General features: G+C 49.3%; 1 protein-coding gene across 1 annotated transcript; it reads right to left on the reverse strand.

Moving 5' to 3' along the window:
* Nucleotides 1–2,470: 2,470 nt before the first annotated feature.
* LOC109767641 (SNF2 domain-containing protein CLASSY 1) lies at nucleotides 2,471–7,621 on the reverse strand. Its single transcript, XM_040399015.2, has 5 exons — nucleotides 7,558–7,621; nucleotides 7,194–7,444; nucleotides 5,456–6,847; nucleotides 4,631–4,789; nucleotides 2,471–4,538 (listed from the first exon to the last, which is right to left on the reverse strand). Exons 1-5 carry the CDS (start codon nucleotides 7,619–7,621, stop codon nucleotides 2,634–2,636), a joined length of 3,771 nt encoding a protein of 1,256 aa, XP_040254949.1. The 3' UTR covers nucleotides 2,471–2,633.
* Between the last annotated feature and the right edge of the window lie 6,524 nt (nucleotides 7,622–14,145).

A 14,145-nucleotide genomic window follows, 5' to 3' on the forward strand; every position in this document is an offset into this window, starting at 1 on the left:
TCATCAAGTGTGTCGCCTTTCCTTGGTCCAGTTCGATTTGGCAATGTGTATCTGAGCGTTTTCTGTTCTGGCCCGTTGCCAAATCCGTGGGCTGCCTGCGTGCGTGAGGAGGAGGAGGTAGACAGGGACATGTGCGTCCCGGTTGGATGGATAGATAGATTGGCAGGGTGGTGCTGGTGGGGGTGTAGCAGTGGCTAGAAGTTTCCGGATGGAGAAACTTCTAGTAATTGGAAGACTTGGCGAGCTCATGGAAGAGAAGGTTTCTGGATGGAAGGATAGGAATATACCACCGCTGACAGAGTGGCCAGACCTATGGCTAGCATTGCGCGTGCCAGATTACAAAAACACAAGGGCACCATCATAGTCTAGGCATGATAAGGTTTGGTTTGTGTCGAGGAGAATTAACAATGCGCCATTTACACCCAGCCAAACACTTATTAAAATGGTGGTGCTGGTGTACAAGTTTCTGGACGGAGAAACTTCTGAAGTTTGGGGGATCTGGCGAGCTCATGGAGGAGATGGTTCGTTCTTGAGGGTTTCTGGAATCTGGATGGAAGGAGGGGGGGATATGCCACCGTTGACAGACTGCCCAAACCTGTGGGCAGCATCGTGCGTGCCAGATTACAAAATTACAAGGGCACACTATCATAGTCTAGGCATGATAGGGTTAGCACAAATTGGATTTTGTCGAGGAGAACTAACTAACAATGCGCCGTTTACAGTCAGCCACACATTCAGATGCGTACCATTTCCCAAGATACTATATTAAATGGTTCTACATATATATTAAGAATTCTGATCCTCTATATGGTTCCATTAATGAAATCGGGGAGAGATCCCTTTCTTCTTCAAATAAAAAAGAGCTTGTACTAACTAGAAGAACAGAAATCTGAAGGAAAGAATGGTGGAGCTGCACTCAGAACAGCACATAACTAGTGTTCAAAGTGCTGAGAAGCCTCTCTCAGAATAAACAGAGCCCAAAATCCCACCACATGCTGATCGACCACTATTGTCCTATAAACCAGAAAATTCCACATGCCGTCCTTCTAAACTAAACCGATCTTTCCGACACCGTTCCGCAGATCTGGAAATAAACTAGCATACACGAAACCGAAACGATTCCGAGCCACTTTTTCTCTGCATATCTTTGAAGCAGGAAATATTATGGTTAAGTACTAATTATCAAACCGGCATGCCCACTTGTATGCCCAGATGCAGAGGCCGGGGGTCTTCCTCCTTTAAAAAAAATTAATTATCAAACCGGCATGCCCACTTGTATGCTACTCCCTCTATAAACAAATGTAAGACATTTTAGGTCACTTTACAGATTTAGTAGTTTGTAAGTAGAAGAATAGAAATTTGAAGGAAAAAAAATGGTGGAGCCGCACTGAGATCACGGCACATAACAAGTGTTCAAATCAATGGAAAGCAAATGTTTTATGGAGATGGTACCATTCCTCTCTCAGAATAATCATAGCCCAAAATTCCACATGCTGATCCATCGATATCCTAAACAGGCAAATTCCTCGGAATCTTACGAAAAAGGGGGTCCTTTCGGCCGTCCTTTTAAACTAAACCTACACCATTTCGCAGATCTGGAAATAAACTAGCATACACGGAACCGAAACGATTCCGAGCCCCTTTTTCTCTGCATATTTCTGAAGCAGGAAAGATATGGTAAAGTACTAATTATCAAACTGGCATGTCCACTTGTATTGGGCCTTGGCTAAGGCAGGTGGACATGATAAGGAGATCTGATGAGCAAGTGGGGGAGGCAGGCTCCCATCTAAAGCAACTGCTACCAGCAGCCATGCCAGCCTGAACATCACACCGCATTGTTTCCTGCATCAAAGCCATCATCTGGTCCTTGTGATTCTTCAGAATTTGTTCTTTTACCTATCCCATATGGTTTTTCTCTCTCACACCAACCAGGGCAAGTGGGAGTTAATTTTGTTCGAGATGACTGAAATTAAACTGGCTGCACAGAAATGGTGGTTGCACCCTTTTTTCTGCTGATGGAAAGCGAGGGTGGTCGTATCACTATCCGAGTGTCGGTTAATGATCGAATGGTACTTCTAACTAAAAGGCACATAAGATGGGACTTGAGGTTGGGACATGAGTTAATTTGGTTTGACAGGGTGAAGGATCGTACAACGAAGGAGACGCGAGCAACTTGACAAGCAAAGGCCCATAAGCAATAATTCAGTCGGGTCCTATCTGCGAAATATCTTGTCTTGGAAGAATTTTGCAATTGCCCAAATTTTGAGATTCTTGAAAGACAGAAACTGACAATGTTTTCCAGTTGCAACAAATGAAAGGGAGTTACACATACGTACCTGTCGTCGACGAATAGGAAGCCTCATATGCCGAAGAAAACAAACTGTTGCTGTTGAGTCTCAGTTTTGTGCCAGATTCTGTAACTGGTCATCTAGTGCAGAGAACCATCTGTGCTAGAATCAACAGAAGAGCATTACAAAATACCAGAGAAGTTCACATTAGATTAGAGCATGTCCACATAAGCTATATATACACGAGGTCTCACATAAAAGCTACGGCGCAGGTCTACAGATTAGAAGAACATAATAGCCATGTAGGAAAGAGGGACAGGAGAGGTAGAACATCCTTTTGGTCAGTCAGTCCTGCTTAACTATCATATGGAAGGTTTTGGTCTTATCTTCATCAGCAAGCTCCTTGAGAAGACCATCATCGATAGCAGTCACCGCGTTCCGTAGCGGAACGTCGAAATAGCGTCCGTGGAAGACCATCTTGGCCATCCAAGCCTTCCTCCTGTTGCGGCTGTACTTGTCCTCCTCCCATGTACCAGATGCCACCAGCAGGTAGACATACACGGTCCTCTCCTGGCCGGGCCTGAACGCCCGCGCGATCGCCTGCCTGGTCTTGGAGTGGTTCCACTCCGAATCCAGCATGACCAACCTTGATGCACCTGTCAAGCTGATACCCTCGGCGCAGGCCGTCGTCGAAGCAATGAGCACCTTCCTCTTACCTTGACTGTCGGTGTTAAACTTATCCATGACGTCGGAGCGGACAGGCAGCTCCTGATCACCTTGGAGCACCAGGACTTCCTCCCCGAGGCGCCATCCGAACACATTCTCGATCAACTCGACAAGAAAGCTTATCGGGGACACGTTGTGGCAGAATATCAGCACCCTCTCCCCCCTGTACGACGACTTGTGCAGCAGGTCGATGACAAACCTCGCCTTGCAACCGACAGCAAAGTCCCTCTTGTACCTGTCAACTTTATGAATTTCTTCTGGAGTGAAGTAAGTGCTAGAAGATTTGGTTGTTTTTATAAGCCATGGATGGATAGAAGCAATGGTGATGAGCAGCTCAACCTCGAGAAGGTAACGGCCACCGCATGACGTGGCCATCGATATTCTTGAAAGTATATCCTCCTGAATTTCAGTGGGTTTCATGAAAATTGTGTATACATGTATCCCTGGAAGGCTCCTTAGCTTTGACCCTTCGAATGAATCGATGAACCCACATGTAAGCTTGTTTAACAAGCTGATACCACCTTGCCGGTCCCAGTTGTCGCTGGACTCAATCATCTGCCCAACTCTGTCCACGAAGATGCGCCTTGCCACTGCTTCTCTATGTTTAGCTCTCCTGCCCCTCGTTTCCTTCTTCCTTTCCGGGACAAGCGCGGTCATAACATCGTCCACAAACCGAGGTCTGGCCAGAGATAGGGTGTTGAAATACTCTTCAAAGTTATTCTGGAAGACCGTACCAGACATGAGGATTCTAAACTCAGTCTTCACCTTCATCAGCACCCTCCGCAACTTGGATTTGTTGCTCCTTGGGTTGTGACCCTCGTCGAGGATCAACAGCCCAGGGTTGTTGATCAGGACTTGCGCCATGAATGCTCGCTGCGGCATTCTTGAGTCTTGTTTGGCCAGCCGTAAGAAAGATGAGTATGTCATGAGGAGAACACTGGGGTGCTCATGCCACTTGCATAACTTGTCCAGCCGATCCACAAGGCAAATATTTTTCCAGTTCGGGCGGCGAAAATTGCTTAAAATTGCCTGCAGCCTAGGATCAATAGGCCCCATTGGCTTGCCTCTTTTGTCAACCTGGTGAAGCACATGCAGAGGAAGTGAAATGCCCCATTTCTCAAATTCTCTCATCCATGTATGGATAGCAGATTTTGGAGTAAGCACCAACGGCCGGCTTCTCGGGTGAACTTTCAAGTAACTGACAAGAAATGAGATCAGCAGCAGAGTTTTCCCTGATCCAGGAGTATGTGCAACCACACAGCCACCTGTACTGGCTGTTGGATTATCCATTTCCTCGAGTTGCAGCGATCCCGCCAAGTTTTTCCAAATGAATTCGAATGCATTCCTTTGGTGAGGAAGTAGTTTAGGCTCAAGATCTGGTATTAAACTCCACAGGTTCCCGGAGCCCCTCAGTTCTGAAAACTCTGGTCCCAAGATTGCAAGAAGAGAAGGATCAAGTACAAGATCATCAGGATCACAATTGCGGCATCCAGGTCTCTCCTTATTATAGCCATTACCATTGGCCTGCATGGAACGAATATATTATGCATCCTGTCGATGACGAGTCAAAAGTGAAAGCAGTGAAAAGAAGTTGAAATTGCTTTAGTTGGACCTACCATTTGCGGAAAGATATGCTTTATCTCCACACATACAACATTACATAATCTGCACACCAGTCCAAGCCCCTCATCCAGCATGCAGTCATGATCACATGGATTTTCTTCACTTTTACCTAAACCAGCAGTGGCTTCATGAACTGCTTCTGAATGTGAGTCCTGAAAATTTGTTGCTGTTCTTATTCTCCAAGTGCCGGAAAATATGAGTAGCATGGCATACTTTTTTTATGAAGAACATCAAGTAATTCACGGCATTATGATTGCAAGGGCGGGCGTGCTAACAAATTTCCTTTGATCCATATTTTGTATACATCCTTTCATATGCTAAGTTGCTAGCAGCAACAATGATCAGTGAAATGACGTAACATACCGAAATGTTTTTATGTCACAACATGTTGAACATTGCACTTAAAATAATTTATCATATTGCAACCAAAAAGACTTGTGATGTAGGAGTAGATGTACAACTTTTAGCGAGTTACCACAGTTCGTCTTTCCTGATTGACCAATTTAGTGGCAGATCATAAGGAAATATCAAGCGAAAAGGATGATTTTGGTTAACATTAAAATTATCCCAAAAAGTAGCTCATAATTCCTAAGATTTCATAGATAGCTTTTTCAGAAGTACAAACAGACTCAGGCTTATCAGGAATTCAGAACGAGCAGTATCTCGGTATCTTAAATAAGATAAGAACAAAGATGTTCATAGCCACAAAAGGGACACAGCTGCTTGCATATTTCCAAATTCAAGGTCCTTCCATTTTCTCAAGTTCTAAATCATTTCACGAGAAAGTCGAACAATTAAAAAAGAAATATAGAGCGTACCTGATTTTTCTCAAGCGCTAGTGTGGTCAATGAGTGGTCCATTTCTTCCCAAAATTCCTCAAGACCATCTTTCTCTTCTTGACTGTCATTATCGGCAGAAGAAGCTGGCCATGTGAAATTCACTTCTCCGTAAAAACCTTGATCGTAATTCATCATCGGAACACCTAGATTGAACTCAAAGTCCCTCTCCATTTCACTCTGGATGTTTCCTATGCATTGGTTTATCATTTTCTTGTATTCTCTTTCGCATATGCGTTCCTTCCTTTTCCGACCAAATACTGGCTCAGAATTGCCATTTAGGCCGCGTGATGAAGTAAATGACTTCCGCCGAAGAGATAAAGGGGGGCAAAGATTCTTCTCCTTACTCTTTGCAGGTGTCCGTGGAACATGAGGACCCGGAGATCTTTCTTCAAATGTGCTCTCCTCCTTAACTTCCATAGAGCTGGGTTTTTCCTTAACAGGAGTTATCCTTGCTGTGCTCTTATGCTTCCCTTCTGCGGAGTTTGGGTTTTCCTTGACCACGAAAGCGGTTGCACTTGTTTGTTTCCGTGTGATATTCACTGGGACCTCTGCATAGGTTGATTCTACTGCAACTGGTGAATCTCGACGTGAAGCTCTTTGTGAATTGCCATGCTTGGTGGAAGGTGCATCACATCTCTTCCACCTGTCACGGCCGAAATTAGGCGTATCATAGCTAGTAAAGCGCTCTGCTTGAGTTTTCCGACGCTTTGAGCGCCTCAAATCCACTTGTTCATACGAGAAAACATCCAAAAGACCATCCAACTCAGTCTTGACTGTAAATCTCCTGTCTTCCAATTGACCATCCAGTTCAGCCTTCATAGTGAATCCCGCGTCTTCTGTGAGATTGCGCTTCTTTGCATGAGTGACAGGGATATTTCTGATAATTGGACATAAAGCCTCATTGCGCAGTTGGAATGAAACTATCTCCATGCTGTTGCCAAAGCCTGGAGGTGTGCTCATGGAATCAAGATTACAACGCGCTCGGCCTCCTTTGATGATTCTATAGATGATGTTTCCTTCTACCAACTTGATGCTGAACTCCATTCCATTCAGGATAGACAAAACTACGAGATGTGCAATTTCTTGGGAGAATCTTGCACTTAACAGCTTGCTTCTGTTGTGAGAGAGGCAGTCCTCTGCAGAACTCCATTGTACGCTTCCCTCATGGAGCTCCTTAGGTTGGAGCTTTTGCAAGAGGAAGATATTGTTTAGGGTCACCAGCTGCTCTCTTCTATCAGATATCACTTCTCCATTTTCTGTATTGTCAGGACATTGGTTCTTGTGGAGCATAATAACAAACAAGCAGAGACACTGATCTTCAATATGATTTCTTTTGATTGTGATGAGCCTTGCATCATGAGACAGTAACATCTGCATGTATATGAGAATAAAGTAATCAAGAGATGATGCACTTTTCCCTTAACAGTTTATTGGTAGTTTAGCCTCTTAGTTCCTTCTTTTGTAGTAGGGTTTTATCATCTTAAAGTTTCTTCTAACACAAGAGGCACGCATTTCGGTCTGTATTTGAGAAAAAAGATTGCTATTAAATGACGTGCGGAACAAACGATGGTATAGATTTCGCATCCAACTCTTCATATTCAGCGCATTATGTTTTTTCTTTTGTTCCTAAAAATCCATTACTATGTACTTTTTGAAGAGAAAACAGAATGGGTATGTAAACCTTTTACAATAAATCATAAATAGTAGGTTGACATACCAAAGATTTCAATTCCCCAGTTGGACTTCCTTGCAGTGGATGAGATGATTGTACACAGATATCAACACCTGGCTTGAGAACATGCGAGCAGTCGAAGTACGTAGCTCTTCTGGAGCGTAGGCGCAGATGTTCCCCATCCACATTATGCTCGACTGTGGAACCAGAGTAGATAAATATAACGAACAGACCGCCATCCCTGACCTTTATACAATTAACTCCATGCCATGAGCCATCATAAAATGCCTCAAATGCTGCAAGCAAAGGAGATATGCAGTTATATATAGATATACTTTTTATGTAAAGTTTCTTGTAGATATATGGTCATAGCAATGTTTAATGGATAATTGCCACGCTATTTGCTTACGAGTTTCACTGATGGGATGACTACGGCGACCTTTAGGCCCTCCCTTGAGCGTATCTTCAGCCATGTAGCCTAGCACCTCATGATGTGAAATTCAGCCTGCTAAGCAGAATTTTGTAATGGTTTGCTTCATATCAAAAAGGAAATCTGAATTTTCGATCAACAATGTTCTAAATGGATAGTACATGGCTGTCCCCGGTGGGCCATATACAACCCCTAAATCCAACATCGGTTCATGCTTTGAGGTTCGCATGTTCTCACCATCGTTGTTGAGCACATCTCATTTCATACCTTAATGAAGTTAATCTACAGCGTCAAAATGTCTAAAACAAAGAGCAACAAGATCTAGATTCAACTACTACTTGATCGTTAATTACTCCCTCCGTTCCAAAATATAAGTCTTTTTAGAGATTTCAATAAGTGACTACATACGGAGCAAAATAAGTGAATCTATCTCTAAAATATGTCTACATACATCTGTATGTTGTAGTCCATTTGAAATATCTAAAAAGACTTATATTTAGGAACGAAGGGAGTATTTTCCAATGCCAAATATACATATAAATGGATTTGCACAAACAAAATAGTGAATTAGTTCATCAGAGAGAGTACAATGGTGCATACGACATAAAACATGCGAATCTCAAAGCACTATCTATGGTGAACAAATTCCGCACTCTTCTACGTTGTACTAGTATTAGTATCTCCATATGCATGCAGACTAGTTCACTCTATTTTTGTCGAGAAAATGCAAGATTCATGTACTAGTGCCGAACTGATACTACTAATAAATGTGACAAAAAAAACCAATTGTCTAGTGCTGCTTATCCAAGAAAACACGGATTCGATCTGGTGAAACAGAAAAAGGATGAGAGAATCTGCGACAGAACGGAACAAAGTCGAAGCGCCCCATACACATGAGCAAGAATCGACGGAAACAGGGCAGTGTCCACCACAGACGTACCGATGGAATGGGAGGAGGCGCCGCCAGCTGCCGGCCGCAACGAATCTAGCGACGGGGGGCAATGGTCACCGGCTGCGGAGCTAAAGAGAGGAACGTAGATTGCGATTGCCCGGGCGGGCGGAGGCGACCATGTAGAAGGAGAGCAGGACGGTCCTTGGAGAGATGAGTGTGGAAGGGGAGGGCGGAGGAGAAGGCTCTGGGTCTGGGTCTCTCCGCTGCGGGTGCGGTCAGGTCAAGTACTCGAGTGCACGCGCTCGTCTGGGGAAGAGGCGAAGCAGCAACAAATGGCAGCGGCGACGGGACGGGACGGAGCAGCCAGCAGTAACAGCAGGAGGAGGAAGGAGAGAGAGAGAGAGAGGCGCGCGATCATAGGGATGCGGGCGAGCTCTGGTGGGTCCCGTGCATTGACCAGTGTTGGAGATGTAAATACTCCACGATTGGCTTGGGATATGCTCAAAGCTTCTCGGTTGTTTGAAGCTCTTTGCATTTTGTGCTAAACTTTGATCAAATATTTAACTAATCAAATGTTAATACATGTCAACAACAATTATATAGTTGGATTCGTATTTGAACATAGTTTCTAGTGATATAATTTTTCATGATATGCATGAATATTTTGTTAGTTAAATCTACGATCAAAATTTATCAAAATACAATAAGGACTAATAAACCAGGACGGAGGTAGTACCATACATGTTCACTGCTCTGCGTTTGCTTTGGAGGAGTAAACATGTTCTTTTAAGTGCATGCACATAATATGTGTTGGAAATGTTATCATTTTTCTGACTAATCTAATCCACGAGTATACATAAACATGGCAAATACGGTATGCATCTCATACCGATACCAAAGCATGTGAGCAAGTACAATACATAGAACCGAAAACATTTATGAACAGCATATATACGGCCGGCATATGGACAAGCAAATAGGGGATGAAAGAGTCATACCCTCCGGTTGGCTAGGCCAAGGCGGCGGCAGCAGCGGCAGCGTCGGCATCGGCCGAGGCCTTCTTCATGGCGGCTTTGTCGTCAGCCATGGAGTCGATGCAGGGGAAGTAGTGGAAGCAGAGGCGGACGAAGATGGGAACGGATCGGGAGCAGTCGCGTCGAGACGCTCCCCACAAACCTTATTGCCGTTCTCTCGGGCAGGATCTCGAAGACAAAGTTTTGGAGGCACCTGCTCTCCCGACCAACCGTGCACGCGGTCGTCGGGATGGGATCGCCGGAAGCAGCACCCAGAGAGGAATAGTAGATGACGGCTAGGATTGTGCGGAGGGAGTGAATGAACTGAGTTAGGTCACTTCATAGGCCAGCGCCTTCTTATATAGACCGTCAGGTAAATAGACCTGGGCTCAGGCCCACGACCGAGTCCGCGAATAGCCCATGGTCCAACCTCTTGGGCAGTGGCACTACTGTAGCGACTCGTCAATTAATCCGAGATTAATTAACCATTTCTGACCGGCAAAAATAAGCTTCGGCTCGGTTCATTCCCGCAACCCGTGGCGCAAATGCGCGTCGTGACTAGGCGAGGCGGGCAGCGGAGGAGGAGCACGTGTGTACAGCTCCTCTACCCAAGATCCCAATGACATGTGGTAAAGCGGCCCTTATAAAGGGGTCTCACTCTTCTTACTATAGTTGTATGGTACTAAACTTCCCACCACTTGCCATACACCTAAATGGGCCTTAGAGATCAACAAGGGATTATTGTCTTATATGGGCCTAAGACCATCTATAATCCAACAATCCCCCACCAGATCTTGAGGCACATAAGTTTGTCAACTGTTCCAAACAATGTTTAATATACCGGATTTTTCAGTGGAGACTGTTAAGTTGAACTTCCGCCTAGAGCAATAGGATTAGACTTCTTCACAACTGAAAAATGGAATATTCCTTGAATTGACGCTTCAACGTGCAGAAGTTTCGCCTATTGTCAGCTGATACGTGGCTGCCGAAGGCTAAACCCCACGGGTGGAGCTTATTAGTCATACTCCTTACCTTCTCATGAGCTTCCTAGAGATTACCCAATCTCATAGACTGTGGCCAGTAGTCGGGCTCACATAGGTGTGTTCCTCCTAAGAGCGCTATGTAGGTTAGCATCTTGCTTACATAAGCTTTGGGACACATTAAGACAAAACACTAGTAGAAAACATGGTACTAGTCCCGGTTTTTAGTCCCGGTTCTGGAACCGGGACAAAACAAACGGGACTAATGCCCAAAACCTTTAGTCCCGGTTAGCTTATGAACCGGTACCAAAGGAGCTCCACGTGGCCGCTGTGGGGCGCCCAGGCAGGAGGACCTTTAGTCCCGGTTGGTAACACCAACCAGGACCAAAAGGCAGCCACGCATCAGCAGTTCGCATGCGCTGGGTTTTTTATTTTTTTTAAAGAGGGGGGTAGGGGTTTTGGAGGGTTAATTTAGGGGTTTCATATTGTGTTAGCTAGCTAATAGAGAGAAGTGACCTCTCTTTCTCCATGCTTGGTCGACGCTTGATACTATAATATAGAGAGAACTCCACGCTAGCTAGTAAGCAAATGAAGGAAATCATTAATTACACAAGATCGTCATGAACATATATAGAGAGAAGTGACCTCTCTTGTCGGGGGGATGAACCCCGGGCAGGCAACGGAACCCGGATCTTTTTCATAAACATCGGCGCCAGCAATGCCCCTCAATCCGGCTCGCACTTGGCCGGCTTGCTCAACCCGGCCAAGTCCCTGGACCCGGCCAAACTCGTCAACCCGGCCCCAACGGCAGGCACGAGACGGCCGAACCCGGCACGACCAAAACTTCTCCAACAAGCCAGCTCTCCCTTGGCGTGTTCCTCAACCCGGCCACGAGTCAGCTCCCGTCCCATCCCAGCCGTACGATGGGACGAGTCTCCATCCAAGGGTGAGCATGGCAACGGTGCCCCACCAACTCCTCTGGTCAGCCAAGGCGTGGCAACACTGCCCCACCTACCCTGCTGACCAGGGCCGGCGTGGCTACAGTGCACTCGACATCACTGCTGACGCCAGCAAGCAGCAACCTGACGGTGCGCCACAGTAGCGAACTCGCCCCAGCCACTCCTTGACGATCGACAAGACGGCTAACAGTGCCCCCTGGCGCACGGGGCCTGTGCCCGGAGAACCCGACGGGTCCCAGCACCGGCTTCCCGGACAATGACAACCCGGCCCCATGGCCTTGTAACATTACCATTGTATCCCTGGGGGCGACCTATAAAACCCCCCAAGGATCCCTCATGCATACGGGCGGACAAGAGATCAACTAGACTAGCCACACACTAGGAGAGGGAGCAGCCTAAGCCTTGGCATGTCTTCCTTCTTCCTCCATACAGCTCTAGGAGCAACTTTGTACTGTTACATATAAACCACACTCGGCAGGACTAGGGGTGTTATCTCTCCGGAGAGCCCCTCGCTCGCTCGAACCTGGGTATGTCTTGCGTCCCTCGCTCGCTCATGCCGACCTCGCCTCTGGAGCCCACCGGTGCCCTCGAGCCTCCTCCTCTCTTTAGCCATCCCTTGGCATCTGCCGTGCGCCCACCACGACAGTTGGCGCCCACCGTGGGGCAGCTCGAGGTCCCGGCCGGAGCCATGTTCCAAACGGGGGCTCTCTCCGACTCCGACGAGCCCGTCACGCTGGCGGATGACGTCATCGACGCGCTCGCCGCTTCCTTCGCCGCGCTCCGCATCTCCGATGTGCCCGCGGCCGATGAGCACCCCAGTGAGGTACTTGACATCTCCGACTCCCCCATTCCCCTCGGCGGCGGCACGCCCGCCGGGGCAATGGACCTTTGCGTGAAGGTGTTCGTCACCGACACTCGCGCTTCTTCTTCGTCCAACGTGGCGAGGAAGGCCGCCGAAGCCAGGGCCATAGCGGGTCGCGCCAACTCGCCCAACCCATTACGCGCCATGATGCAGAGCCTCCGCATCCCCATCACCACCGACGTCGACGCCTCCAACATCGCCGAGACCCGGACTCAGCTCGAGGAAGACCGCCAGCGCCTGCTGGACCTATCCAAGACGCTCTCTGCCACGCAGGGCCGCCTGGACTCCGCTCAGCTGGAGCGCAACGCCGCCTACGGCTTCACGCCCGCCGCGGCCGAGCCAAGCTGGGTCGCCGACGTGCGGGCCCGGGGCAGCGCGATCGACCGCGCCCTCGGCGCAGTCCCTCCCGTCTACAAGACCCCCGTGAAGAATATGTGCGCCACCCAGGCGGCCGCAGTCGGCCTGGATCAGCTCGCCGGCGAGGAGATGAAGGACCGCCTGAAGCGGGTGAACGACCTCCTCGACACGGCCAACGCGCAGCAGGACCGCCTCAACCAACTCGCCAAGCCGGCGGGATCCGGCTCCATACACACCAACGGTCCCGGGGACCAGCAGAACAAGGCATCTTCGCCACCCGGCGAGGCGCATTCCGGCCGCACCCGGACCCGGCACAACCACGCTCCGGCGACTACCGGCGGCTTGGGCGATGAGCCGGCCCCAGAAGACCGGTGCCAACGTGATCCTCCCCCGCAACCAGGACATCGTCCGGCTTCAGCCGACCCGCCCCCCGCGGCGCGGTCGTCAGCCGGCTGGGCCCGCGCGCCATCGACGACACCGACGCTCGCCACCGCCTCGACCAACTCGTCCTCTCCCTGGAGCTGGAGGAGAACAACGCCATCGGGCCGGCGTGCTTCGGCCCGCGCATCCGGGATGATCCTTTCCACAAAGGGTTAACGCTCCCCCGCGACACCCCCAAGTACAACGGCACCGTCAAGCCGGAGGACTGGCTCATCGACTACACCACCGACATCGGCATCGCAGGCGGCAACCGCCGTCTCGCCATGCACTACGCACCACTCATGCTCCAGGGTTCGGCCAGCACGTGGTTGAACAGCCTGCCGACGGGCAGCATCAACACGTGGGTCGACTTCGAGCAGGCCTTCGTGCGCAACTTCACCGGCACCTACAAGCGACCCGGCCGCCCCAGCCAGCTCGCCATGTGCGTGCAGGGGCCCACGGAGACCGGTCGTGAGTACCTCGCATGCTGGACCGAGCTCCGAAACAGCTGCGAGGGCGTCCACAAAGTCCAGGCCATCCAATACTTCGTCAGTGGGTGCCGAGACGGCACCCTCCTCAAGCACAAGCTCTTACGCTCCGAGCCGGCCACCATGGTCGCGCTCATGGTGACAGCGGACAAGTACGCCAACGCCGACTCCGCCATGAAGATCCAAGTGGCGCTGGACGAAGCTGGCAAGGCGAAGCCAGTCCCCCCCCCCCCCCAAAGCCGGCCGGCGAAGGCAGCCGGCAACAGAGCAATCAGCAGAACAACAAGCGCAAGGCCGACCAGCCGGCTCAGCGCTACGACAACCGGCTCATCGTGGCCGCCGATCAGGCAGCCCCGGCCGAGCCGGCCGCCAAACACCGGCAAACCGGCAAGACGACATGGCAACCCGCCATGAGCTTCGAGGAGATGCTTTGCACTCCCTGCAAGCACCACAGCGGCGCAAGGCCGTCCACGCACATGCTTCGGCAGTGCGCCATCACCAAGCGCATCATGCGGGGTGACATCCTGCCCCCTCCGGCTCCGGCTCCGGGAGCAGGGCAGCCGCCTCCTCCTCCTCCGCCTCCGGCAGGCGGCGCG

Source organism: Aegilops tauschii, chromosome 2 (assembly GCF_002575655.3).
Source record: "Aegilops tauschii subsp. strangulata cultivar AL8/78 chromosome 2, Aet v6.0, whole genome shotgun sequence".
Taxonomy (NCBI): domain Eukaryota; kingdom Viridiplantae; phylum Streptophyta; class Magnoliopsida; order Poales; family Poaceae; genus Aegilops; species Aegilops tauschii.

Coding starts and splice junctions, on each gene's coding strand:
- LOC109767641 (XM_040399015.2), bottom strand. CDS start 7,621: ATGGCTGAAGATACGCTCAAGGGAGGGCCTAAAGGTCGCCGTAGTCAT. Junction 7,445..7,557: donor TCATCCCATCAGTGAAACTC/GTAAGCAAATAG, acceptor CTTTGCTTGCAG/CATTTGAGGCATTTTATGAT. Junction 4,539..4,630: donor AGCATATCTTTCCGCAAATG/GTAGGTCCAACT, acceptor CGTTCCATGCAG/GCCAATGGTAATGGCTATAA.